The sequence below is a fragment of the Falco rusticolus genome, chromosome 9 (assembly GCF_015220075.1).
Source record: "Falco rusticolus isolate bFalRus1 chromosome 9, bFalRus1.pri, whole genome shotgun sequence".
NCBI lineage: Eukaryota > Metazoa > Chordata > Aves > Falconiformes > Falconidae > Falco > Falco rusticolus.
The window spans coordinates 19192635-19218054 of NC_051195.1; the positions used below are offsets into that span (position 1 = coordinate 19192635).

The 25420-nt window shown below is 56.0% G+C and overlaps 2 protein-coding genes across 4 annotated transcripts; both read right to left on the reverse strand.

The window, feature by feature from the left end:
• Nucleotides 1-167: 167 nt before the first annotated feature.
• AIFM2 (apoptosis inducing factor mitochondria associated 2) lies at nt 168-6503 on the reverse strand. Its single transcript, XM_037399496.1, has 8 exons — nt 6257-6503; nt 5259-5374; nt 3746-3865; nt 3239-3331; nt 2816-2924; nt 2455-2607; nt 1491-1691; nt 168-622 (listed from the first exon to the last, which is right to left on the reverse strand). Exons 1-8 carry the CDS (start codon nt 6429-6431, stop codon nt 468-470), a joined length of 1122 nt encoding a protein of 373 aa, XP_037255393.1. The 5' UTR covers nt 6432-6503; the 3' UTR covers nt 168-467.
• Nucleotides 6504-15104: 8601 nt separating this feature from the next.
• On the reverse strand, nt 15105-24027 carry CHST3 (carbohydrate sulfotransferase 3). 3 transcript variants are annotated; one of them, XM_037400982.1, is made up of 3 exons: nt 23918-24027; nt 17167-17392; nt 15105-17019 (listed from the first exon to the last, which is right to left on the reverse strand). In XM_037400982.1, the coding sequence occupies exons 2-3, from the start codon at nt 17301-17303 to the stop codon at nt 15789-15791; spliced, it is 1368 nt and encodes a 455-aa protein (XP_037256879.1). In that variant the 5' UTR covers nt 17304-17392; nt 23918-24027; the 3' UTR covers nt 15105-15788. The 3 variants fall into 3 exon arrangements, with proteins under 3 accessions (XP_037256879.1, XP_037256877.1, XP_037256878.1); XM_037400980.1 differs by having other exon boundaries at nt 17167-17396; nt 23918-24020; XM_037400981.1 differs by lacking the exon at nt 23918-24027 and having other exon boundaries at nt 17167-17479.
• Between the last annotated feature and the right edge of the window lie 1393 nt (nt 24028-25420).

Consider the following 25420-nt stretch of genomic DNA (forward strand, 5'->3'; position numbering starts at 1 on the left):
CTGCATTATATTCTGTTGAGTTCCAGGTTACCATAGCCTCTTCAAGGCTTTAGCCATTCCTCCTGCATGCTGCAGAGCAGATTGCAGATCTGTAAGAGGCAGGTAGTATTTAGAAGAGCAAGAGGAGAGAAATCCAGGGAAAAACTACATAACAAACAAACCACAGAGATTTTGAAAACTACAGTGTTTATTGTTACTAATCAAGATAAACCAAGTTTCTTGCTCAGAGCTAGAACAGGGAAGTAAAGAAATATACCTCCCCTGGTTTTTATCATGAGAACTTCTGTGCGCTTCATTTGGAAGGTGCTTCCTTCCCCTTTACAGCAAGGCAACCTTTAAAGCAGCATGTGGACAGGTGGTTTTAGGAGGTGCTGCAGGAGACAGTAGTGGTCTGCCCAAGCAATATAAGTGCACCCTCACCCTCTTCCAATTGCTGTATTCCTTGCTGGTTTATTGCTGATACCCTCTTAAGAGGGCATTGTCTGTCCCATTGTCTTCCAGCTCTTGGAGACAAACAGGTCCCGGCTCTTAGCAATGGTCACCAAGAGACGTCCCACATAGAAACCATTCACCTGTCCTACACCATCGTTCCTACCCATTGAAAGCAGGAATGTTAGTGACCCTGGAAAGAAGATGTAGAGGTTTAAGTTAAGCCGTTTTAAAGCTAAGTATGAAACCTTACTACATGCAGGTGTTGTACTTCCTCCAAAATCCCTCCCTTCCCACCCCTCCCTGGCTCATACCCACACAAGCTAAGCACAGGACCCATGTGCTGAATGACAAAGAAGCAGACCCAAGGAGAACTACTCACAGCTCTCTCTGTCATCTGCTCTACCTCTTTCAGTAATAGGAATGCTGAAGGATTGGGCTGTCTGTGCGCATGGTGTAGAATGATTCTCTCCTCCCAAGAGGGAGTCCAAGAGGTAAACAACAATTTATGTAAAAAGAAACGTAAATAATCAGGGCAGCCTTTAAAAGCCAAATTGCTGTCCAGATACCCTCCATCCATGTGGAACAGCTTTCAACATAGTTATGGCAAGCACTTACATCAATTGTTTATTAATGAGACCCATCACCTCGCTAGATTTTTGAGACTATATTGTTCAGTTTGTGCTTGTGGTATAGTTTAAGGGGAGAAAGGAGGAGAAAGTCAAGTCATCTTGTTCCTAGAATTCAATTGGACAGTAAGCAATTTAAAGAAAAAGAAGCAAGTTTCATGAGTAGCAGACACCCACAAGTAGATATATCAGGAAGACATTAGTGAAGAAAGGACACGTTACATCTGTAGACTGACACAGGTAACTAATGTCTACAGCATCTTTGGCAAGAACTAGGATGAAGCCTGAGCTATAAGCTTATAGTCACCCCCAGCTGTGAGTTCCTTCACCTCTAATCAGTGTCCCATGCAAGTTCTGATGTGTAGGTGTTTAACAGCTGTGCCCTGCAGAAAAGCAGCCCAACAGCTAAGGCCAGGTGGTAGATTACCTTACCTGGTTCGTAGGTTTTAAGAGGCTTATGTGTCAGGCTGTTGATGATATTTGTCACTGCAATGTTGGCATGGAGCCCAGCGTGGTAGGCCATCTTTGGTTCTTTCAGATCTGCACAGTCCCCAATGGCATAGATGTTCTCATAACCTTCCAGCTGGAGGTGCTTGTTAACTTTCAAAGCGCTGTTACTTGCCATTTTGTCCCCTGTTTTTCCAAACAGTAAGTTTTTAGAAGGAGCATGTTGCTTATTGTGGCCTGAGACCCCAAAATGCTGATGATGTTATCAAACATATTGACGTGAAGTGAGGAGTTGGGGTTTCGCCATCTTTGCTACATGTCAGGGAAGAAATGCTTTTTGCCTTGCTGTAGTTAATTATTGCAGTCTCATGCAATGACTCATCCTTTGGTATTGCAGTAGAAACATTGAGAAACATTTAGAGCTCACATACATAGCGTGAGAAAGAGACTGTATAATGGTCATACTGCTCCATATTTGTAGTGCCATAACTGAAACTGAGCTGTGAGAGGATTGAAAATGTATCACCAAATAACTGACTGGCTGAACGCCCTGTGACAGTGATAGGTCAGCGAAAACGCTGAAGGTGCTGGGCCTATTTTTGCGCAGCACTCAGAAAGCTTGTATCTAGAATGAAATGCTGGCCTTGACAGCAGGAGTTACCATCAGCATCTATGTGTCACCTGCCTCATGCTGAACTAGGACACTAAGGTTCCTTGGAGGTATTAGCAGAAGCTGGAGAAGACTGTTGGCCACTTAATCTATGGTCTGTAAGCTTCTGAAGGTCACATATCACAGTTAAGTATTTAATGTGATGTTGGAGCATTTGCTGTATCATGGAATAACCACTGCAGGTTGTATGAGGTTGATTCCTAACTTCACAGTACTCAAGTACAAGACGTTGAAGAACTCTGTTGCTTCTCCCCACCCAGCGTGGTTTTTTTCACTTACCAAATGCAGCAGCATATGCTGAAGAGTTAATCTTTATGCCTGTGCATAGGACCACCATGTCGGCAACCACCTCGGTGCCTTTTTCTGTCCTTACTACCATGTCCTTCTGGAACTGGTTTAGTGTGAGATTTTCCACATCACTGACCCTTTCACCTGTTGCAAGAGAACACCTCGGGTCACAAACCTTTACTAGGCTGCTGCTCCCAGCCAGCCCAGATGTATCTAGAGAAACGGGAATTCGAGGGAGCCATGCTTAGTTAAAGTCAGAAAGAGGATGTGAGAAGGAAATGCTCTGGATAAAGGAAGAGCAGTTTATAGAGCGTCAGAGTCTTGACCTTCAGAGACATTGTTAAGTACGTACTTAATAAGAGCCGCACTCCTTTTCTGAGGAGAATCTCTTTCACCTCCTGACGGACGCTATCTAGCAGCTCCACATCAGCTAGTGCAATTTTTGAGTGAATGAGGGTGACCTGTTGGGGACAAAACAGCAAACGGGGACACAGGAATGGGACAGGACTCGCCGCATCCAGGCAGGAGCAGCTATAGCTAGCTTCCTTCCACCCCACTGAACGCCCAGGGAAAGTGAGCCAGTGAAAGGCATCTCGTGCCAGTAATTGCTGGGGATGGGCTACAGGGTGCTCTCAGAAGAGGAGGCAGTAGGGGTGAAGGCTGCCGTTGCCTGGAAACTCCTGATTTACAGTGATCTGTAGGATCCAGCAGGACCATCACAGAAGAATGGTCTCAGAAACAAGGATGAAGTTAATTGTAACCAATATGCTACTACCTCTTTGGCTGGGTACTCTGTTTTGATCTCAGCAGCCATCTCGACTCCAGCAGCACCACCTCCCACTACCAGTATGCGCTCAGATTTCTCAATCTTGAAGTAAAGAGGAAACTTGTGTTACAAGAGAACTGTTAAGTGCAGGAAGCCAGATACCTACAGCCACTCTGTGAACAGACCTTTCTGAGGTACAGCACCCGCCCTACAGCAATAAACCACCTAGTTCATTAAAAGGAAACAAAAAAAATGAGAACGCCGTGCGCTCTTCATGTGTATGCTGCAAGACCATTCAGCATTTCAGGTTTCCCCTTGTGCAAACAGCTGATCTCCTGGGGCATGCTCAACGCCAGACAAGCTAGCACATGTTCCTTGTCCTGGTCTGTCCCTGCAGGCATCGTGTAGCCTCTTGTTCTTAGACATGGATGACTCCAGATACCCATAGTGGTGTCTGGGACAGGGAAGCTGAACAAAGGCAGGCAACACTTCCTAGGAAGTAAGTTGATTCCTCACCTCTTTAACCATGTCTTCATAGGTCTGGATGGCACTTTCCATGTCAATGTCTTTGTTGAACTTCCCAGGGAATGGCCCATCGCTGCCTGTTGCAAGAATGAGATGGGAGTAGTGTAGCTCCTGGGAAGGCAGAAGGTGGAGCAGGATGTTAGGCCTCTTAAAAACAGAGCCTAGCACACAGTTCTTACCTCATAGGTACTATTCGCCCATTCCCTCTCCTCCAGCCCTCACCAATAACCAGGAAAGTACTTGCCACTGTCAGAAAGTGACTTTGGGAAGAGACCTGGTACAGGTGACACCAAGTAACTGCCTTCCTCAGGGTCTGAGAGAAGCGTCGTTCTTCAGGTAAGCTGAGCTTTAATAAAATTGCCATAAAGTTATAGGAAATAACTTGGTATTTATGTCAGAAGCTGCCAACACAGCTGGCTCCAGAGACTAGCTTCTGTCCTTCACCCTCATCGGAACAGAGCTGAGATGCTCTGGCTGAAAAGTTATCGGAGCTGCTGCCCATATTTCTTCCTGCAATCTGATAAGGATCTGAGCTCCAGGGTTAATGGTTGAGCTCTAAATCCACCTCTAAGAATAAAAGCTTATCTGAGCACTAGATGGGGTGTGGTATTTACCGCTCGCCCACATCCCAACATAGCTCTAGGCCACTTGGCTAGAAGGGAGGTGCCATTTAGCGTGTGCAGGGAAAGATGGTCTCTTGTTGCTGGGCTCTTCAGGATGAGTAAATGCTACAGTCTTTCTCCACATTGCCTCTTGGTTTTAGATGCCTGGGGGGCTGCTTCTCTGCCTGGTTTCATTCCTCGCTACCCCCTAGACTTACAGGACCAGTATTAAGCACGAGCATTTGTGTATCTGCCCACAGGTGAGAGAAACATAGAGAATGCAATCAGTGCCCTTCCAGAGGGCTTGGGCATTGGCGTGTTTGGGGTCAGGCGTTTCAGCCAAGCAGAGGATTACATGAGAACAGGAACCCTGTTGTGCATGTGAACTCTCAGCCCAGGGGTATTGGATCAGTCAGGGTTCACGTGCTCAGCTGACCTATACTGTAGGAGACACTGGGATGTTTGCCACAACCGAACAGCATTCCCAGCTCTCGTCCCACTCGAGGGCAAAAGTTCTGTTTGTTTTTCCCGGAGCAGGATTGTGTCCTGCACACGCACACCCCCTCCCCGGCAGATAAGCTACACTCCTCTTCCTGCTCAGAGGCACAGTTTCTGGAGGTGCCCTGTGGTCCTGCTCATCTCGCTCTTTCCCTCCAGAGGACTCCAAGCTGACAGCAGTCTGAAAACTAAATTCCAAGTCATTTCTCCAACCAGATGTCACCAGTCAAAACCAACAGAGCCTACATTTGGAGTACTGCGTTCTCACAGCCGTGACATAGCTGAAGAGCAACCCTGCAGAGGAGAGACTCGCAACACACCCTGCTGAAGGCTGGCTCTTGCACATTAGCAGGTGATGCCATAAGGCAGCCAAGTTACTGATTGCAAGTTATTGCATCACCTACCTCGCCATCACTGAGCAAGACTTGTTGCCTTCCAGGGTCTATGCCAACAACCTTGCCTTGGCGGAAGCTCTCCCCAAAGGTGACAGAGTAGGAGATGAATGTCTTCTTGGCAAATCCTGTGGTAAGAGGAGACAACAGGGAGGAGATCTCTGTGGAGGCTAATGAACCCCTCTTCCCTTCTCCCCTCACGCCATCCTTGCTCAGACAAAAGGACTGTATGCACCTGGGACCACAGGCTCGGCCTCTGCTGTGCAGTATCTCTGCCAAGCAACGAGCTCCAGGACCTTTGCCTCGAATTTGGTGACAAGACCAGCTCCTCAGAGGCCGGGTGACACCCTCGGCTAGGTTGCTTTGTCTCTGCTCCCCATACAGAATTTCCTGTACTGGTTTGCCAGTAAGTGCTGCACTGTGGTCCAGAGCATTTCAAGCAGGACGTCTGAGGCTTTTTGTCATGTTATCTGCCTCTTAGACAGAGCTTTCGACATCCTTTTGATGGTTGCTCCCAGCCTTGAACATGAGATTTTCCACCTAAATCCCCAGTGACAGGAGTAATGGGGTTAGCCCGGTCTCCTGAGCGAGATCCCAGACAAGCCTGAGCAGCTCGCTGACAATTTTATCACCCAGGGCCTCGCTGCTGAGCTGCTCGACATTTCAAGTGCTAGACACAGACATTATTCACCCGTTCCAGCTGCCGCCGGTTTTAGCTTAGTCACCTTCTAAACTCGAAGTTTAAAAAAAGAAGGCCCGTTCCAGTAGTTTTTGCTCAGTTTTCCCAGCGGACATGCAGTTCGCCTAACGCAGACGGTCCGCAGGTCCTCGCAGAGCCAAGTATTTGTTTTCCAGACGGAAAACACCAAGTCGTTCAGCATCACCGGGGCGGAGGAGGCACTTGCAGTACCCCATCCCTCCGTCCTCCCCGCGCACCCCCGAGCCGCCGCAGCCAGCGGTGGGGCTGAGCTGGCCCGCCGGGACCACGCGGGGCCAGGGCCGTGCCTTACCGCTCTGCACGGCGGCGCGGAGCGCGGCCACGTTGTGGTGGAAAGCATCTCCGGCGTCCACCAGCACGAAGGGGATGGCCCAGGCCTTGAGCAGGCTGGCGGCCGCCGTGCCCCCGAAGCCGCCCCCGACCACCACCACCCGCACGGAGCCGTCCACGGACAGGCGGGACCCCATGGCGCGGCGCTGCCTGCCCCGCCGCGGTGCGGGGCGGTGCGGGGCGCGCCCGGTGCAGCCCCGCCGGGAGCCGGGGGCGGGCCCGCTGCGGGGGCACGCCCGCCCCGCCGCCCGCCTCCCCGCGGCGGGAGGAGCCAGGCTGCCGGCGGGGCTGGGCGGCGCCGGGCCGGAGCGCGGCCTGCGGGCCTCGGCCTTGCGGGGCGGCGGGGCGCTGCCTCCCGCCGGGGCGGCCGGCCCGCCCGGGGGAGCGCCGGAGTCCCGAGCGCGGAGCTGCCACCTTCTCCACGTCCGCTCCCATACACGCTCCACGTGAGAAGGGCACCGCCGGGATCTTCCCCGCGAAGGGCTGGCGGTTTAAGCTTTAAGGCCCCCGCGCACGCCCTCCCGTGATGGCTTGAAGGCTCCCTCCGCCCCTCGCTCCTCCGGCCCCGTGCCGAAGCCCCCTTCCCAGGGGGTCCCGAGCAAAACGCCCCCAGCCCGGTGGGTGGGGGGCTGTGGGCTGCCTGAGTAAGGCAGCACGGGGATGGCCCGCTCCCCTCGGCAAGGCAAAGCACTCCCTTGGAGGGAGAAGGGAAGATGTGTCTGCTCCAAGGGGCGGCGGGAGAGGGAGCCCGGAGAGGGCTGTGCGAGGGAGACGAGCCCAGCACCACCGTGGTGGAGACAGTGGGATGTAAGGAGGAGCAGGGAAGGGCCGGGGAGGTGGCCAAGACCCCTGGAGAAGGGGAGCAGAGAAGGTTTATAGTAAAAAGGACATCCAAATTGTGTTCTTCCACAGCGCTGAAACTGCCCTGAAGACTTCTGGCTCCTGTGGCATTCCAGATAAATATAGCTGCCGGCCACGTGGATAAATATAGCTGCTGCGCACAGCGCGCTGCCGAGAGCCGGCAGGGCTGCCCCCGCGCTCCCCTCCCCGCCGTGGTTTGAGGGCTCCCTCTGCTCCTCCTCCTCCCTCCAGCAAACACCCCCCTCCCAGCGGGGACCCGAGCAACGCTCCCCCAACCGCCTGGGTGGGAGATGATGAAGGAATCGGCATCTTTTGGGCCCTCCCAGCGGGGACCCGAGCAACGCTCCCCCAACCGCGTGGGTGGGAGATGATGAAGGATTCGGCATCTTTTCCAGGAGGAGCACTGGGCTCAGGGCTGCCGCCAGAGGGTGCCGCCAGCTCAGCCGTGGGGTCCTGGTACGGAGGACACGAGTGTCCAAGCCCTGCATGCGGCACCAGATGCTCAGGGGCTCGAGAAGGGTGACAAAGGGGTTGCAAACGAGACGTTCTGCACCGCACACTCTGCAGCCTGGCAGAAAGCTGGGGGCAGAAGGACGGAACAGCCGGTGATAAGGCTGGGAGTGGAGGCAGGTCCGTGGTAGGAAAGCCCACGGCCTCTGCTGAAATAAGCTGACGGCAGGTTTGTGCTTTTTGTTACACAGGACTCAGCTGGAGGATGCTAGAATTTTCATTGGGGGAAAAATAATTTTGATCAATCCAGAAAATATAAATCCTCCAGAGCTGCTAAACACAGAGACGCCTGTGTTTTCCAGCCAGGAAATCCAGGAGCTACAAACGTCCAGAGGCTGGGAAGTGTCCCCAGGGTAACAGTGCTCCAGGTCTGTCTGCTCCCTGTTCTCTCTCCAGGTACCTGCATGGGACTGATCCTGAGGAGGCTGCTGCGATAGCCTGGCATTGGCCAGCTTTGGGAAAGAGTAATTCAATGCAAAAATTGTAAAAACCCAAACTCGCCTCCATTTCTGCAGGGATGAACTCAGCAATCAAACCCTGATTTTTAAACTCCCCTCAAATTACGTAGGCTGGCTTGCTTCACGCCCCACGTGTGTGAACCCATCCCCCTCCTGGCAGGGTTGTCCTTACCTGCATAACTTCCCTGGCATTTCATCCCACTGGAGCAAAGCTGGATCAAAGGCCCAGTCCTAGAAGATGGGGAAACTGAGGATGAATTGCCACTTCCCACATGCTACTGCCCTCTCCCCCTTCCCCTGCACCTTTGTGCCCAGCTCTGGCTTTTACAGAGGCAGTTTTTGTTTTTTCATGTCAGGCATTTGCATATATTTTACAGCACATACCCACTGCTTGGAGAACTCAATTACTCCAAGAGTACCTGCCTATTTTCCCCAATCATGTAGTGTTTTCTCCCTTCAGGTGTATTCGTACCAGACTGGCACAAAGAAAAAGATTCTGTTCCTGCCCTAAATCTGCTGTTTACAAGACAAATGTCTTTATCCTGCCTCCAAGAAAAAGGCAAAGGGTCCCAAGGCGTTGCCAGCGGTGGATTTGGTTGTGTTCAAATTAAGACAAAGTCACTGGCGAGGACTGCCCTCCACAGCTTGCTCCCAGGCAATGAGGGCTATTGTTGGGTGAATTCCATCGTACACCAGAAGATCAGGGTCACCTTTCAAAAAATCAGGTTAAAAGCTTCTGGGCCAGCGAGCTGGAGATGCTCACAAGCAAGACAAGGTCAGTGGTGAAAAGCATGCCCAAAGCAAACAGGGGGTAAAAGGAGCCTTTGTGAAAACCTCGCATCCAACTTCAGGTAAACAGGAAGAAACTTAAAATACTCAAAACTGTGGTCAGAGAGAGCTTTCTGCTGGTGCGCGCTCAACACTGGGAAATATGTTGTTTTGATGACATTTCTCCAGCTGGCTGCAAGCAGATGGCTGCAGTAAAAGCTGGTCAGCTTCAAGAGAGGGTTTTGTCTTCTGCTGGTGATCTATTCCGTGAGGAGGCTGGGGGCAGCAGTCAGCCTGCTCTGGCTTCTTCCAGGCTCCCTGGCCTCTTCATCACAGCTGTCCTGTGGACCATACGCTCCCTGTGGGATGGCAGGGGTCCAGTGGGAAGGAAGAGATGTGGGGAAGGGGCTCTGCGGGATGCTCCTGCCCCAGCTCTGCCGCTCTGAGGCGCCACGCAGGCAGCATGGGTATGTATCTGTCTGTATCCTTCCCTCATCAGGTTTAATCCAACATCAGCCAGAGCTAATAGACATCCCTCTGAGTCTGATTAATCAAAGCATGGGTACAACGGTGATGCATGGGAAGACCTTAGGATGCCACAAGCACCGCTGCTCTGCACTTGCCTGAGCCCCCTGTAAGCTGTCCTGCCCACCATGAGCATCTCAGGGCGGCTTAGCCTCCTCAGCTTTGCAGTAGCTGTCAACAGGCTGGAAAAGCGTTAATGTCCCCCCCTTCACTCCTCTGCCAGAGAGCTGCTCTCCTTCCCGGGCTGGCCCGAAGGCCCTATCCCTCCCGGGCAGGTCTGAGCTGCTGGTGGGGTCCTGTTTGTCCCCCCACTGGCAATGTCACTCCCGTAAAGCCAAAGGAGACTTGTCCCAGCTGCAGCTCTTCCTGGTCTCAATGCGGGAGGGGAAAACGTCGCTCGCAAACTTAAAATAAAGAGATGATTCAGAACTCGACAACAAATGTCATCAAGCTTGCTGTGCAGTAATCGCTCCCAAGGAGACTGTTACTGTGTGTCTTGGCTAGCAGCTATCTCCGCAGAACCCGAGGACAAGCGCTCTCGTCCTCTTCTGTATCAGCAGCCTCATGCACCACATTCTCTCTGCCCGCAGACGTTGCCTGCACATCATCCTGCGACAGCCCCCGTGGCAGCAGCAGCGCTGCAGCCTTCCAGATGCACGGCTCAAGGCTGCGCTTCAGGGAAAGGGTATTTTTGTGTCTTCCAGGGGTGAGGTAAGGGATTGCTCTCCACTGGACAAACCGCATTGCCTGTCTTCACACTTGTCCTGGGGCTCCCCATTTTTGTTCAGGTGATCTGGTCACCCCTGCACACCTCGGGGACCTCTGCCACGGCTGGGGTGGAATCAGGTCAGTCCAAGGCAAAGAATTCCTGGAAAAACCAATTCAGACCAGTTCCTGTCTACTTTTAAACATCGATAGTGTCTATTTTAGACCTTATGAATAAAATTTACTTTTAGCACAAGTCAAGAAGGTCCCATTTTATTTATTCTCTCCACAGCAAACCTTACAGTGACATCAGCTTGAGAAGCCCAGCTGCTGGCTGCTTCCCACAAACCACAGCACCAAAGTCACCTTATTTCGGTTAGGCTGGACCAGCCAGTCACGTGTATCTATAGGCAATGCATCTGTATGTGCCAGCTGGTTGCAGATCCCACGTGGAAAAGGGATTCAGGAAAACCCCAAAGGTGAAAAGCAATAGTCTCTGTGATTCTGTGGAACTTTGTATCCAAAAGGAGAGCTGTGGGGAACCAGTGGCAGGGGTCTGCCTTGTCCCCGAGCAATGCCACAGTGCTGTTCTCCTTGTTCCTGGGATTGAAGCGGGCTCCGTGCCAAGGTGCTCCCCATCTCCTCTCCCCCTGTGCAATGCAGCAGGGCACTGTGAAAATCTCATTTCCCACCTAACCTCCTGCCACATGCAGGACGACTTCGCCAGGCTCAGCATGCTCTTGTGACAGAGTTCATCTCACCCGTCTTCAGGCACCTACAAATTAGGGCTCTCAAGAGGCTCACCTCAGCGCAGGCTTTGGGGAACCGAAGCGTGGCCAGTTTCATGGCAGGCCCCAGCACAGGGTGCGCACGGGCAGTGCCAGGGCTCTCCTTCCCCTCGGAGGAAAACCCTGCTCAAACAAGTCCCAACAACCGCCTTTGTTTTTACATGGTGCAAATCTCCCCTACCCCTCCAGAGCCAAGCGCGTGGCGCCCATTAGGAACTTCATGGAAATGCCATTTTGTGGGAATTCATCCCTTGTGCTGTGATCCAGGCAGGTGCAACGAGGGGCTCCAACAGCTTTATCCAGCTTAGCCGGCTGGCTACAGGGATTGCACAGACATCTTGGGCAAGGCTTTTCCTCTGGCAGTGGAGCCTGCGGCTCAGTGGCTTCGTGGTACGTTTCTCTTATGGGACAACATGGAGAGGGGTTTTGTGGCATTAATCCTCATGGGGTGGTAGAGAAGCAGTAAGGATGTCAGCGGTTCGGTTTTCCCCAAGAATAGGAAGGGTGAGGGCTTAGGCAAGCTCCTTCACTCTTGGGGAAGGATTCAAGAAAGAACAGCTTTCACTCCCAAATTGTGGGGAGTTGTTCCCTGTCCGTCTCCATCCCCCCATGTCCTCCCCCCCCCCCCCGCCCCCCAGATTTCATTACAGTGAAAGCACAGCATATAATAAAACTGTGTCCTTAAAAAAATCGGTCTCACAGACAGGCAGCCTTTGTCTGAAGGTGTAATTACAGGATAAATATGGGATGCAGACCAAGAAATGTGGTCTGGTCAGGCATGCAGTCTCTTAAAAAAACACAACAGAAAACAAGGCTGTCATTTAATGCTGAAATGTCCATGTGTGCTGCAGCCCCCAGTCCCTCACTGGCCCGCAGGTCCCCCCACCGACCTGGGATTTGGGTGGTGAAGCCGTAGCCATGCATCAGCTCCCTGTGGGAACCACACCAAGCACTGCAATGGAATGAAGGGCAAGGGTGGATCCAGTCTCCAGCAGAAGCCAGCGGGGCTTGTAAGGGCACACGATTGCTTGGGCAATGGGTTTCCCTCTGGCACGGTGCAGAAATCCCATCTGATAGCACTGCTAGGGGACATGAGGGATTAGCTCATCCGATCCCATTAAATGGAGCTGGAGCAAGTGAGGAAAAGAGGATGGGGGGGGTGGTCAGGACAGCCAGCAGAGCAGCCACGACTTCTGATGTTTGGGACAAACCTTGTGCCAAGCTGGAAAAAGGCCTTTTTATGCATTTCCATGGGCCAGCCTGGTGGCTTGGCTTCATGGCCCAGCAGGCATCCACCCTGCCAGCTGATGTTAGCAGTTCGCCACCTGGGCACCTTTAAACTGCATGGCATCTAAGGTGGCATTTCAGAGCCTCAACTGCTCTCTTACTTGGTGGGCCAGGCATCTTCTGACTCAAGCAAGAATGGCCTCTCCATGGCAAGCCCAGTGACGTCAGCGTGGCCCCAGCAAGCCCCGAGTGTCTCCAAGAGGGAGGCAGAGAAACAGCAGCGTGTACCTGCTGTCCAAAGTCAAGTCTGGATCAGACTGGCAGAGGGAAGCGTCAGCCAGAAAGATCCCATTTAGAAAGGAACCATGCATACATAATTTATTAAAGCTCTCTCTGGTGCTCCATCATCTCGTGTCACCTCCAATAACCCTGAGGAGAAGCAGGCTTCGGCTAGTGGCCCTGTCCCACAGGACATGTGTCCCCTTGCTGTTCTAGGCTACTGCAGAAAGTGTTTCTCTGGTGACAATAAGAATCACCACAATGTGCCTGAATTTCTCCCAAAACACAGCTGTGGCAGGCTGAGCGGGTGAGCCCAGAGGCAGCGCAGCTGCAGGCACTGACCGGCTCAGGGCAGGTTATAAAGGGGTGGGAGCAGCCTTGGGCTGGGGAAGTAAGGGGTGGGAGGGTGTTTTTTATTTGTTTGCTTGTTTTAAGGCAAACCTTATCCTTTCAGGAGCTGTTTTATTTCTGAAAGCTTGAATCCCTTGAAGGGAGGATAGTGGGTGTTTTTGCATTGGTGTTGTTGGAAGAAGGGTGATGCTGCATCTGCTGTGGCTCCTGTTTCCTGTGTGACCCATCTGAATGCAGGTATGTTCTCAATCTATGGCATTGCCTCTTGCTGGGGCTTTCCCAATGTGCTTTTCCTCCTGAATCCATGCCTTTCCTCCTATAGAGAAGGACCAGGGTAAGGCCTGGCAGTGGCTGGGGTGGGATGAGCAGGCAGTGCCTCTCCTGGGGGGACAAACCTCCCCAGTTGGCACAGGAAGAATTCAGCTGCTTTAGTCTCAAAAGGAGCCGTGTGTCCCTTGTGGCTTCCCAATGCGTCTGGCACTGTGTGGGAGTCACGGCTTCGTGGGTTTAATGGGAGCAATTAGCCCCTGCAGAAATCTGCATGGGTTGGGGGTGCGTTTTCTTTCTGTCCTGTGGCATTTTTGACAGGAAGCTGGAGGGCGTCCAGGAAGAAATGCTGGTGCTTAGCTAGAAATGACAGGCTGGAGCCAGCCAGGGCTGAGGCTGTGCAGGCAGCCCAGGTGAGAACTGGCAGTTGTCACCGTCCCCTCTGGCCTCAGCTCAGCCCCGTTCTCCCATCCTTCACGGATTGCTTTGTATTTCCCTTTATTTGCCTGTCCTTGCCCCCTAAACCTTGCTTTGCCCAAGCCCTCAGGCTCTTCCGTGCAGGGTGGGATGGGAAGGGGATGCTGGATGCCCCTCTGACATCCCCTTCCCAGCTCTGGCAGCTAAGAGCTATTTACCCCTTGTGCTGTTCTGCAAAGGAGCAATTAATTTGAACTTTATTTGCTTTGCCAAAGCCAACCTAATGGGTACTTTTGCAGAAGCGCAGGAGAGGCGTTTGCCTGTAGCTGTTGCCCTGGGTCTGGCCGTGTTGCCCCTCGTGCTGGCCAAGCTCCATGGCCTTTTCTCAGCAGGCAGCTGTGGAGTATCCGATCGACCTCGGTGACCCCACCACTTACCCAGCAGGAAGCCTCCAAACAAAACCCAATTCAGGCAGCAAACCCAGGGCCGCTAGCAATGCCGAGAGCTCTGTGTGAGACAGGGAGGGGGCTGACTGCTCTCCATCGCCTGCGAGCGATGATGGTATTGCCCACGCCGCTCAAAGCAAAGAAAAAGCCCACTTCTGCCCCCTCTCCCCAGCCAGCCAGCATCGAGCACCCTGAATTCACACCTTGAGGCCAGATGCTCCCAGCCAGCGAGGCAGCCATGCTCAGAACACCTCTCCAGCCGGCACGGGCGGGTGGCTGCCCAGGGCTCCGGCATGGCTGCTCCCCGCCAGCCGGCCCCGCGCTCCTCAATGCTGCCTCTGTTCTCTCTCTTGGGTCAAAAACACGGCTTTTGTGAGCGCCCCAGCCGTGGCTTGTCGCTGGAGCCCAGCATGTTCTTCCCGGCCACCCTCCGCCGGCAGAAACGCAGCCCAGCTGTGGCCAGCTGCTGCCTAACTTTACTTACTTATTTTTGCTTTTGGCCAACAGCTCTGGCTGGGGAGAAGTGGCGTGTGGCTGCTGGCCATGCCTGGGGGGCAGTGGGGACCCCTCAGGGCTCCCCCGGTAAGTCTTAGGCAGAGGCAACTGCTACCCTCCACCAAAATGCCTGCCTTCTCCCTTGGGCAGCCGTAACCCAAAATAAACGGGGAGTAAAAGGATGCGCTGCAAAGCAGGCTAAAAATAGGCATTTAAATCCATTAATTGTGAACTGGGGGTGGGCAGGCAGCTTGGCGCCAGGCTATTGCTGGCTGAATCTCTGCATGTGGTAAACACCCTGCAACTCCCTATACCTCTACGAGGTATTGGTCACCCACTGATGCTGCCGGCAAGTATTTCTGGGGCTCCCCCTGGGTGGGGGACGCATATGAATACCAAATGAGACAGGAGGTGCTTTGGACTCTGTGCCAATGTATTTTTGTTTTTAATTAAATAAGTCCAACCATCTTCCAGCAGGCACTGAGGTTCACAGTAGCTACCGTGCTGGGTGGGTGTAGCCCCTGCACTGGCTGCACTCCGCTGGGGGTCTGGGGGCCTTATAGCTCATTAGACCCCGGGGGCTCTCCCGGGGTCATGCGGCAGGGTACGTGGTGGTCTGAAATCTGACCTCTACCACCTTGGCTCTAGGTGTCTTTCTGTTTCTTTGCAACATACTGTGCTGGTCTGACTTTTGGGCTTAGCTCCTTGATCTGCCTCCCCCTCTTTTTTTTTTTTTTTTTTTGTGTAATAAATAAATAAATTCACTTTGCAACCCTGGTACACAAATGCATGGGGCGGGGGAAAAAACCCCAAACCCCCCAAACTAACTTTGAAGAGTACCGAACCACAAAGTCACCCCACTTAATTACAGCCCAAGTGCCTGCCAGGGCTCCGTGGGTGATTCCTGCCCTGGCATGCCTCTGGGGCAGTTCCCAGTCTGTGCTGGTGTATAAAGGCACTAAACCAGTAAGGCCTCTTCGGTCTGGGTCCTTTCTGGCACCATGGGGGTCTTGTCCTCGCCTTGTCCTAGCTGGAGGGGTGGCAATGCGGAGGTGCTTGGTTCTGCTGCCTCCTCACCTTGTCCTCGCCCTCCTCCTCTTCCTCAGTGCAGCCTGTGAGCTGGGGAGGTGGCCCTGGTGCCAAATCCCCTACTTTTCCCCACTGCCTCTCACCCTTGTGATTTCCCCATTCCTGGAGAAATTGTGTAATTTGGGCTCTGTGGGACCCTGGAGTCAGCTCTGCCAGGATGCCCCGGCTCCTGGGGCTGCTGATTTCCACCCGGCAGTAGCGAGGAGCATCTCCAGGAGCAGGAATCCCCTGGTCTCCTGTGGGCCAGCTGGGAGCACGGCCACAGCTCCTCATTTCCCCCGCCCCCCCACCGCCATCCTCCTGCATCGTTATGTGACCCAGGAGGGCTGTGCCTCCTCCAGCAGGCTGAAGGAGCGGTTAGCCAGGGCGGCGGGGCTGCTGGCCAGCTTGTAGCCAAAGAGGTGCATGGCTGGGGCGCAGGCGTCCTGCACCACCTGTGCCAGTTTGAAGGGGATGCTGAACCGCCACTTCTCAAACTGCTCAGAGGAGTTTTTGCGGGTGGAGTAGACGCCACTGCCATCACGGGGTGCCTGTGTGTTTTTGCTGATCCACTCCTCCACTTGGGGGGTGAGCGGGAGCCCGGCGAAGCGGTACATCTCCTCTGCCTTCTGCAAGGGCGCCCGTGCCACGTCCTCGTAGCGTACCAGCATGTAGCGACCCCGCAGCCAGCCCGGCCGCTGCAGCCCCAGCTCTGCTGACAGACGGATGCTCTCGCAGTTGCCCCGCAGCCGCTGCACCTCCTCCTCACGGAGGGGAGCCTCCCCTTCGGATGCCCACTTCTTCCAGGTCTCGTACTTGCCGGAGAAGGCCACCATGCGAGAGGCCAGGACAGCCCGGGGGTCCCGCACCAGTTGGATGATGCGCACATCCAGCCGAGGGTCCTCTACCAGCGGCTGCAGGAACTCCAGCTGCCGGATGCGCACCGTCTTCAGGGCCACGTGCTGCTTGCGCTGGCATGCCTCGGCAGCCAGGGTGATGTTGAGGGGGCCACAGCGGCGGTTCTTGCAGTGGTACTTTTCGAAGACTTTCTTAGCGTTGGGTGTGCAGACGGGCTCCTCACAGAGAGAGCGGCTTGAGCCCCGCCGAAACATGAAGGGTGTCAGGTGGCCCTCAGGTGCTGGTGAGATGAAGCTCTCCAAGATGTAGAGGTCACAGAGGAGGAGCTGCTTGAGAACATCCCGGTACACCAGGGCTGAGCCCACTGCGTTGGCTCCCCCTGGCTCGAAGGTCACCGTCCTTTCGATGTGCCAGAGGGGCTCAAAGAGGTAGAAGATGCTGCCTTGCTGGTTGAAGAACTCCCCCACGAAGGAGGAGCCGGTGCGGGTGGTGGCCATCAACAAGACATGCCGCCGTGGCCCGGGGTCCCCCTCGCCCACCAGCTGCAGGGTGACGTTGCGCAGGTGGGACCTCAGCTGGGAGAAGGCAGCATCCAGCTCTCGCAGCGAGGCCAGTGAGCCATTCTCAGCTGGCGCTGGGCTGGCCTCTGTGCCGTTGGCCTCCACCAGCGCCTGTGGAGACTGCTTCAGCTTGTCTGACACCCTGCAGGGAGACACAGCCCAGCCTGGAGGACCGGGATCACCCCTGTGTCCCAGCATGGGGGTTCAGGGGGCTCCCGCTGCACAGGAGCTTGGGATGTGGGAGAGAAAGGGTTAAAAGTGTGGGGTGGCTTAGGTATCTGCTCCCTACCTGGAGATGAAGTTGTTCTCCTTTTCGATGATGACAAGGCCAACGACAAAGACCAGTAGGACGGCGTACTTGCTCCTCATCTTCAGGCAGTGCAGCAGCTCCCAGAAATCCTGGGGCAAAGCACGTCGGATCTCCATGGAGGGGACACCCGTGTCCCTCCTGCCTGCCGGGGGGGGTGGGGGTGTTGTCCTAGGCTAGCTGCCCGGCATCCTCTGCCCCACCGGCCCTGCCTGTGGGGAGAAGGAGGGTCAGCGCAGTGGTGGCTCTCTGCAGGCACAGGAGAGTGGGAAGGGGTCAGAGGCTGACCCTTCCCACAAGGGATGACCAACGAGGTCTTGACAAGAGCAGTAAGAAGGGAGGAGCTCCCCCCTACCGATCCCATCCTGCCTGTGAGGAGCAGCTGCCCGAAGCCCCCATCAGCTGCTCCCCCTCCTTCCCAAAATACATCTTCCTGACAGGACCCCTTCTCATGCCTCTGCCGGCTGCCCCTGCCAGCCCTGAAACCCAATCCCCAGAGCCCCGACAGCTGCCTGCTCCCCGCCAGCCAAAAAACTGCTGCCAGCAGCAAGGTCCCCACTAGGTGTGAGAGCAGCTCCTCATCCCGATCCACAGGGCGTCGTGGCTCCCAGCCTCTGGAAAGAGCTACTTTTGGGGAGGGTTGCAGGCTCTGCTGTGGGGTCCCGGCGTGGGGCTGCACAGCTTCCGCCTTCCCGTGGTACAGCAGCGGCGGCTCAGCCACGAAAATGAAACCCAGAGGGTTTCTAGAATGACGGCGGGCTAGAAACTGCTGTTGTGGCCGCCAGTCCTGCTTGGGGCATAAAATGCTCCTGGGGGCTATTTCCAAAAAGAAAAAACCCTCAAACGATGGTGCAGCTGCTTGGTGTGGGATGCAATTCCCACCAGGAGACTCAGCATTCCTGCCCAGCAGAAAGGACCGCCCCACCCCCAGCCCTCCTCCTCCCAGCACCAATGAAATCGGGGTGATGGCGGGAGCCCCTCTGAGCTGCACCAAACCCAGATCCCAGCTGGGACATGGTGGAGATTTTGGGGGCCAAAGCCACCGTTCAGGACCCTGAGGTGGGTCTCTAGTATGTATCGTGTGCACAAATTTACACACGTAGAGCTTGCTGGCACCTGCTACCTGGCTGCTGGTTCGCGCGGCCGGCGGCTGGCTGCGTGGGTGATGCTGTTTGCTCATCCCGTTTTCTTGGCCAGACTTTCGGTGACTCAGGGAAAGTCTATTTAGCTTTGGTTTGGCTCCTGCCAGTGTGACCCTAGCAGCCTGTCCTGCCTCTGCTTTCAGGGGTGATGGAGGGGGAGCCCAGCGGAGCCTGGTCCTTTGGGGGACCCCCAGGGTTTGCTGGAGGGGAGATGCCCTGGCTGAGCTGCGGTACCCACAGCCCCAGCAGGGTGTGGAGTGGGGAAGTCCTGCCAGGCATTGCGTCACGCCCAAAACTCCTCAGCGCTGTCCTCAGCCAAAATGTGCATTTTTTGGTGTTGCTCACTGTATGTCCCTCCCACTGGGAAGGAGGGAATGTGGGCAGGAGGAGAGGGATGTGCCCCATGGCCAGGGCAGCATCCCAGCCCGCCCAGTCCCCGGCCCTCTCTGTGGGAGGACCAGGAGTTTCCTGGCTTGAACAAACCACTCTGCTCCCAGGGCTTGGCTTTGAGCCATCTCTTTCCCAGCAAAAGCTGCTAAAGAGACACCCGTACCCATGCACCCAGGAAACTGGGACTTTGGTGGGCTGCAGGGACCCTACAGAGCCCCGGCAGCTCCCAAGCCCTCCCTTGGTGGCATCCCAGCTCCCCCCTTCCCCCTGCAGCGAGTGGCACCAGCATCCCCCCCGCCCCGGCCAACATGTGGGTGTGTTTAACAGCCCTGTTAGTTTAGTTTGTCAACTGGCTGCTCCTCAGGGACGGGACAGGCCAGCAGCTGGGATGGGTGCCTTTTGCTGTGCTGCCTCCCAAGTCCCCCCCTCCTCAGTCCTGCTCGGTGCCCCTGTGATGACAGCATTTGTCAGAGAATTTGAGCAACTGAGAGAAGAAAAAAAATATACAAAGTTTTCGGTGTGTGGCCATGTCTCTCAGCACCTGGCAAAGCCACTGGCTTTGCCACTGCAAAGGACTTTTGAGTTTGTGGCAACCTGGTAAGCAGTGGCAGAGGCAGTCTGCATCCCTTCCTTTGCCTCCCTAGGGCAGGGGACTGTCCCCTCGCTGCCCCGAGCACGCAAGCAGTGGGAGATGGCATCGACTGCTTGCTCAGACAAGATCCCTGGGCAAAGCCAGCACGGGGTTTTCCCCCTCTATTGCCCCCAGCCAACCAACCACAAATGAGCCACAGACCAGGAATTATTCGTGGGGATGACACAGAGAGCCATTTCCAGCAGCGCTGGCAAAAACCCTGATTCACAGGCCTGGGGCAGACATAATTTGTTAAATAAACAGCCAGCTGCAAACATCCTGCCCGGGACCTGCAGGGCGGCGGCGACAAGCGTAGGGGCCCGTGCAGGGCTGATCCATGGGGCTGGGGGACACATGGGGTGACGCAGCGAGGCTGGCTGGGACTGCTTGGTGTCCTAAAGCTCTTCCTCGTTGGGGCCTGCGAGCCGGGGCAGTGAGCAAGCCACAAGCGTCCCTTTGTGAGTGGGAACAGAGGGGCTCTGTGCGCCCCATGTGCTCCCCACCGGACGCCTGCCGGGGCTCCGCTGGGCTGGGATGTGTGAGGAGAGCCACTGGGATGCTGCTACTGTGCCATGGTGCAGCGCCCGCGGCCGCTCCCAGGGGATGTGTGCCCGCCAGTGTAAGCAGACAGACAGACATCACCTCTGGTGCCCGCAGGCAGCAGCCGGCCAACGCTCTCCTCTTACTCTGCGCATCTCAAAGCAAAGTGGAATAATTTCCAGGGGCACTGCCATGGAAGGTGGCACGCTTAGCATGGGGGAACTCCCCCAGTGCTGCTCCTTGCTTTTTCCTATCCCTCAGGCTGGAAATGCTTTTCATTTCAGCAGGGATGGCTATGATTCCCACCATCAGGAGGATAAAAAGCTCTGTGGATTTCCCGGCTGAGTCAAAGCCAGCAAAGGGGCTTTTTCTTTCGGGTGGTGGTGCGGGTTTTGTTTCCATGCAAAGCTGCTCAGGTGTATATATCCACCACTACTAGCAAGTTAACCTAACCCTGCCAGAGCAAGAAGGAAGGACTCTGTAACGGAGGTGCCAAATCATCCAAGTCTGCTGCAGCAAGTCAGCTCGTGGGATGGATGGGATGCTCCCACTGGTGTGGTAGGTGGGGTGAGAAGAGCAGTGTAGCCCCAGGGCAAGGACAGCAAAGCCCCATAGTGAGAGGAAGGGGGTAAGGGATGCTCTTGTCACCTTTCTGCAGGGCGTTTCGCAGGACTGCCGGCCTGGGAGAGTGGAGCTGGGGTTTTGGGCTCCATTTTGGAAAAGGGAAGGTCTTTCACAAAGCTTTGGGGCTCTCATCCCCCTCCTCCGGCTTCCCTGAACACCTACCAGGTGGGATCCAGGAACAGAAAGATGCCTGCAGGCTGGAGGGGGAAGCCAGCTGGAGGTGTGACTGGATGAAGTCACATTTTCCTCGAGTGACTCAACAGGCAGCAACTGAGCTCCAGACAAGGAACAGCAGTCAAACACCTACTTGCAAGCTCCCTCACTGCCAAGATCCCTCTGTCCATCCACCCCTTCGTCCACTCCTGTGCATTCCTACCTGGGAGAAAGGAGCTCATGGGGACCTGCTGCTGCTGCTCTTAGTAATTTCCTCCACAGTGCTTTGCTTTATCAGATTTACAGCAGCAACATGGGCCAGCAAAACACAGGGGCAGAACAACAAAGAGATAAGGTGCAGAGGCTTATCTGTTCTCCCTGCTGCTCTTTGCCTGCAACCTGGGGAACAAAACCCAAATCCCTCTGTATTTACTCTATCAACTATTGCCGCTCTTGACTTCCTCCTGATGCTGGCCTTGGGAAACACACCACCGACCTTCCCGCTGTGCTTCTATCTCCCAACAATTTTCATCCTGCCCCTGGCTCTTCTCCAAGTGTGGCACCACTTCAGTCTGCTCCCCACAGCGCAGCTAAGGGGGCTGTCCGGGCAGGTATTTTATGGTTAAAAACACATGTATTCAAGCTAAAAAAGGGGAAGGTGGGGGGTAGGGGGGAAGTCAGCTCTTACAGTATTTATAAAGTGCCTAGAATAGCCCCAGGCCTCATCAAATTGAAGCCCGGAAGCTGCCTGTTGGAGGAGAAAGTTGGGAATGCAAAGTCCTTCTGGCTTGGGCAGAAACAGGGCGGGCAGGGACAGGGCGCCAGCACCTGCAGTAGCCCCAGCCTGTCCCACCATGGCACAGAGAAACCCCGATGTGAGCGGATTGGGATGGGAAGGGCAGATGTGCTGCCCCTCTGGCTTGGGCAGCCCTCCGGGGACACGGCCAGGGGTTTGCTCTTCCATGTATTTGGTCCCTCCAGTTAACAAAAGGGTCACACTTGTTTCTCCTCCTCATTCCCTTCCTGGCTCTGCCCCTCTGACCTGCCTTGGCTTGGTCCTCTGCTCCTCTCTAAACTGGGCACCCAGGGCAAAGCCACCCCCAGGAGCTGAAGCACACAGGTAAGCACGGAGATGGGAGGTTATGCTCAGGAGCAGCAGCAGTAGCCGGCGTTGGTACAAACAAGCACCATTTAACTTGTTTGTCATTGCATGTGCTGTCAAACTCCAGGTGCACGAGGTTGTCTTCTGTCTACTGTTAGCCCCCTGAGAAGGCACGCTGAGTATTGGGGTGACTCAGATGAGCTGTACTTGCTTCTTGTGTCCCAAAAAGCACTGCCCAGAAGGGATTTAGAGGCTGGCGTCGGGCAGAATACTGCCGGTGACAGGACCAGCGTCGTCAGGACAGGCTGGTCTTTGCTCTCCCTCACCTTGGGTGGTGTCCAAAGAGAGGTGTTTTCTCCTGACCCAGCAGAGAAGACAGCTGCTGCTGGCACCTGAGCGAACGCATCATGTTTCAGGACTTCCAGAGACGACAGTGCTGGGCATGGGGGTAAAACACGTGCATCTGCAGCTGTGCCAGGCTGCCTTGCCAGGCAGGGACCAGCCTTCTGGGCTTTGATCTGGACCAGGAGCTAGCAGGGACCAGCTGAGCTGGCTAAAACACCTACAACTGTGAAACCAACTTGTTGGAAACCACAGACACCAGTGGGGTAGGTTTTACAGCAGCACCTGCAGCAAAGGTGCGTGACTGAGCACGCCAGCCTGCCAGGCAGCAAGGGGGGCAGGACAGCAGACCACCAAGACAGGCGAGAGACCGGCCTAGCCCTGTTTGCTCGGCACCAGTGGCACAATGCTGGCTGCTGTGCGTGCCGTCACCCCCTGGCCACGCTGGGAACCGCAAATGCCCGTCCTTGCTTCAATGAGCCCTTTCTCTGGGGCGCAGAGCCACGGTCCCTCCCACTGCCCTGCGCTCCTTTTCCTCACTGCTCCACACTAGCCTGGAAGCTCCTAGACCAAACCCACCCCAAAATCAGAGAGACCGCTCGCTCTGTGCCCTGCTCTGCTCCCTTTTCACCCCGAGACAGGCATCTCTGGGGACCTCTGTGAGGGACTGGTGGTGAGAGATGTCCACTGGGCCAATAGTGAGTCGCTCCTGCCCTTGGGAAAATACAGACCATGCCTGGGTCCTGGCAGCACAGGGAGACTGGGGTGTGTGAAAACAAATCCTAGACTGAAGCAACGCAGTAGATGTGGGAAAATTGTGGAGTTCAATCCCTGTCCTGGCGTGGTGTTATAAATCGTTGACCAAGGAAAAGCCAGGCTCGGGTCCCACGGTGCAAAGGAGGGCAGCTCCCTCAAACGTGGCCGGGAGTGGCTGCTGAAAGCCCGGCAGGCGCTGAGTGGGGACACTGCCCGGGTGGTCCTTTCCCCCCCGAGGTAACCCCCGGCAGCCAGGCCTGTCTGGGTGCCCGGTGTGGCTAGGGTGCCGGTGCCCCAGCTCCAGCAGAGAAGCCGCTGGCTTTTGGTGGTCGGCAGCCAGCTGAGGTCCAGGGTCCCCCAGCAGGCCCGGGGCAGGAGGGGAAAGGGCGAGGACAACTTTCCAGTGCTCCCTGGTAGGGACTGTCAGGCCGGATGATGCAACTCCGGGATGGCTGTGAGAAAGTCTCCCTGTCTCGACCCAGGCGCGCTTCGCTCCGGACGGAAGCTCGGCGTTGCAGCTGGAGAGCTCGCCCTGATTTCACGTATTATTTTTTCCCCTCTTTTCTCCCCGACAGAAGGCGAGGGAGCGAGCTGCTCGGGCGGGCATGAGCCGAGAGGACTCTCCCTCCCCGGCAGGGCTCTGGGATGCGGCCGGCCCGCCGGCGGGCAGGCATCGCCGGCGCTGCCCCGCTGCGGGAGCGGGCGGCGGGGGGCCCGCACCGAGACAAAGGAGCGGCCGAGGCCGGAGGGAGCACAAAGGAGCCGGCGGAGCCCGGGGCCGCCCCCGCGGGGGGATGCGGCCGCGCAGCCCCCCGGCCTCCCCGCCGCCCCCGGCCCGGCCCCGCTCCCCCTGCCGGAGGGGTCGGGGCGGGGGCCCCTCCTCGCACGCCCAACTTCCCGCAACTCCCCTCCGCGCCGGGAGAGCAAGGCCCGACCCCCGCCGCCATCCCCCCCCTCGCCCCGGGGCGGCCCGGAGCTCCCGCTGCCCGCCGCTCCCGGAGCCCGGCTGCGCTCCGGCCCCAACCCCATCGGCCCCGGCCCCGCGGCACCTACCCGGCGGCGGCCGCTTCGCGGGGCGAGCTCGCCTGGTCCTGCCGAGCGGGAGGAGGGAGGGCAGCGGGTCCCCTGCTTTTCTTCACGGCGCTGTCATCCTCCCTCCCTCCCTCCCTCCCTCCCTCCCTCCCTCCTTCCCTCCTTCCCTCCCCTCTTCCCTCCCTCCTTCCTTCCTTCCTTCCTCCCTCCCGGGGCGGCGGCGGGGGGAGCGGTCCCGGCGCCTGGATGCGGGTCCCGGGGCGGAGCCGGGCAGGGTCCCCGGGCCAGCCCCCCCGCCGCCTGCCCGACACGCCGCGGCTGGAGCCCGGCAGCTGCCGGCCCCAGCCCCTGGATTGCCCCGCGCTGGGAGAGGCCGCCTGGGCGCTGGGAGGGGAAATGGGGGGCCGCGGGCGCAGTGTCCCCCCGCCAAAGTGTCCCACCAGGGCCGAGGCGAGTCTCCCCTCCCGGGCACCGCGGAGCGATTCGGGCCACAGGCTCGTGTCCAGCCTCCTGCCCGAAGCGGGGTCACACCAGGGTGGCCAGAGCTTCACCCTGCAAACCTCCAAGGACCAAGGACGGAGCCAGCACAACCTCTCCAGGCAGCCTGCTCGGTGTCGGGCTGTCCTCGTGGGGAATGTTTCTCCTTATATCTGCTCTGAACCTCTCCTGTCCCAGCTCTTGCCCTCCCACAACGTGAGGAACCTGGATCCATCTTCTCCATGACCACCTTGCAGGCACTGGAAGGCTCCTTCTCCTTGTCCACAACCAAAACTGGCTCCAGGGTCAGCACTTTCTCCCCAAATTACTGAACTCCGTTTTCTCCCCATACAGGAGCTGTGGGTGAGTTTGCTCCACGTGATGGCCGTACACCATGGTGTGCCGTGCTGGTGAGCATGTACTTGTATGCCCCGGGAGGGCAGGGAGCGAGCATCTCACTGGGAGCAGACCAGGAGCTTTGGGGGACAGCGGCTGTCACTGTCCCCACAGGGCGGGCTTAAGGTCTGGAGCACTAAATTGTACTGAAACAGCTATTCTGCCTTACGTGCAGAAATTCATACAGCTCCCTCAGAGCTCTGTAACGTTAGACACCGAGGAGCTGAAAGACATCTGGATTTGCGGGCAGAGAAAGATCCAAAAAACGAGTCCCCATAAAAAGTTTCAGCTCTCTCGCATTCCTGGCATGGTTTTACAGCTACGCATGTGGCATAGGCAAAAAATGCAGGTTTTCTTGGCATTCATGTGCAATGACCTGCCCAGCTCATTAGTGGCTTCCTATTAGCGAAGGTAATGTGTATGAATTTATGCGCAAAGTGCCAGCACTGTGCTTGCAGCAACAGTGGGTGTGTGCAAACATATATGCCTGTGTATGCATATATATGTAGAGATATATATTAACACGGGGATGTTGTGAACCTGCCTGCTGTTGCTTGGAGGCACGTGGAGCTGGTGGCACAGTTCATATGCCCACGTCAAGGCAGGAAAGCCTGGCTGTGATGTTTAAGGTATAGCCTCCATGCCTCCATA

Coding starts and splice junctions, on each gene's coding strand:
- AIFM2 (XM_037399496.1), bottom strand. CDS start 6,431: ATGGGGTCCCGCCTGTCCGTGGACGGCTCCGTGCGGGTGGTGGTGGTC. Junction 2,925..3,238: donor CAGAGTACCCAGCCAAAGAG/GTAGTAGCATAT, acceptor TGTCCCCAACAG/GTCACCCTCATTCACTCAAA. Junction 2,608..2,815: donor AGGAGTGCGGCTCTTATTAA/GTACGTACTTAA, acceptor CTCTTGCAACAG/GTGAAAGGGTCAGTGATGTG.
- CHST3 (XM_037400982.1), bottom strand. CDS start 17,303: ATGGAGATCCGACGTGCTTTGCCCCAGGATTTCTGGGAGCTGCTGCAC. Junction 17,020..17,166: donor GAGAACAACTTCATCTCCAG/GTAGGGAGCAGA, acceptor GTCTCCCTGCAG/GGTGTCAGACAAGCTGAAGC.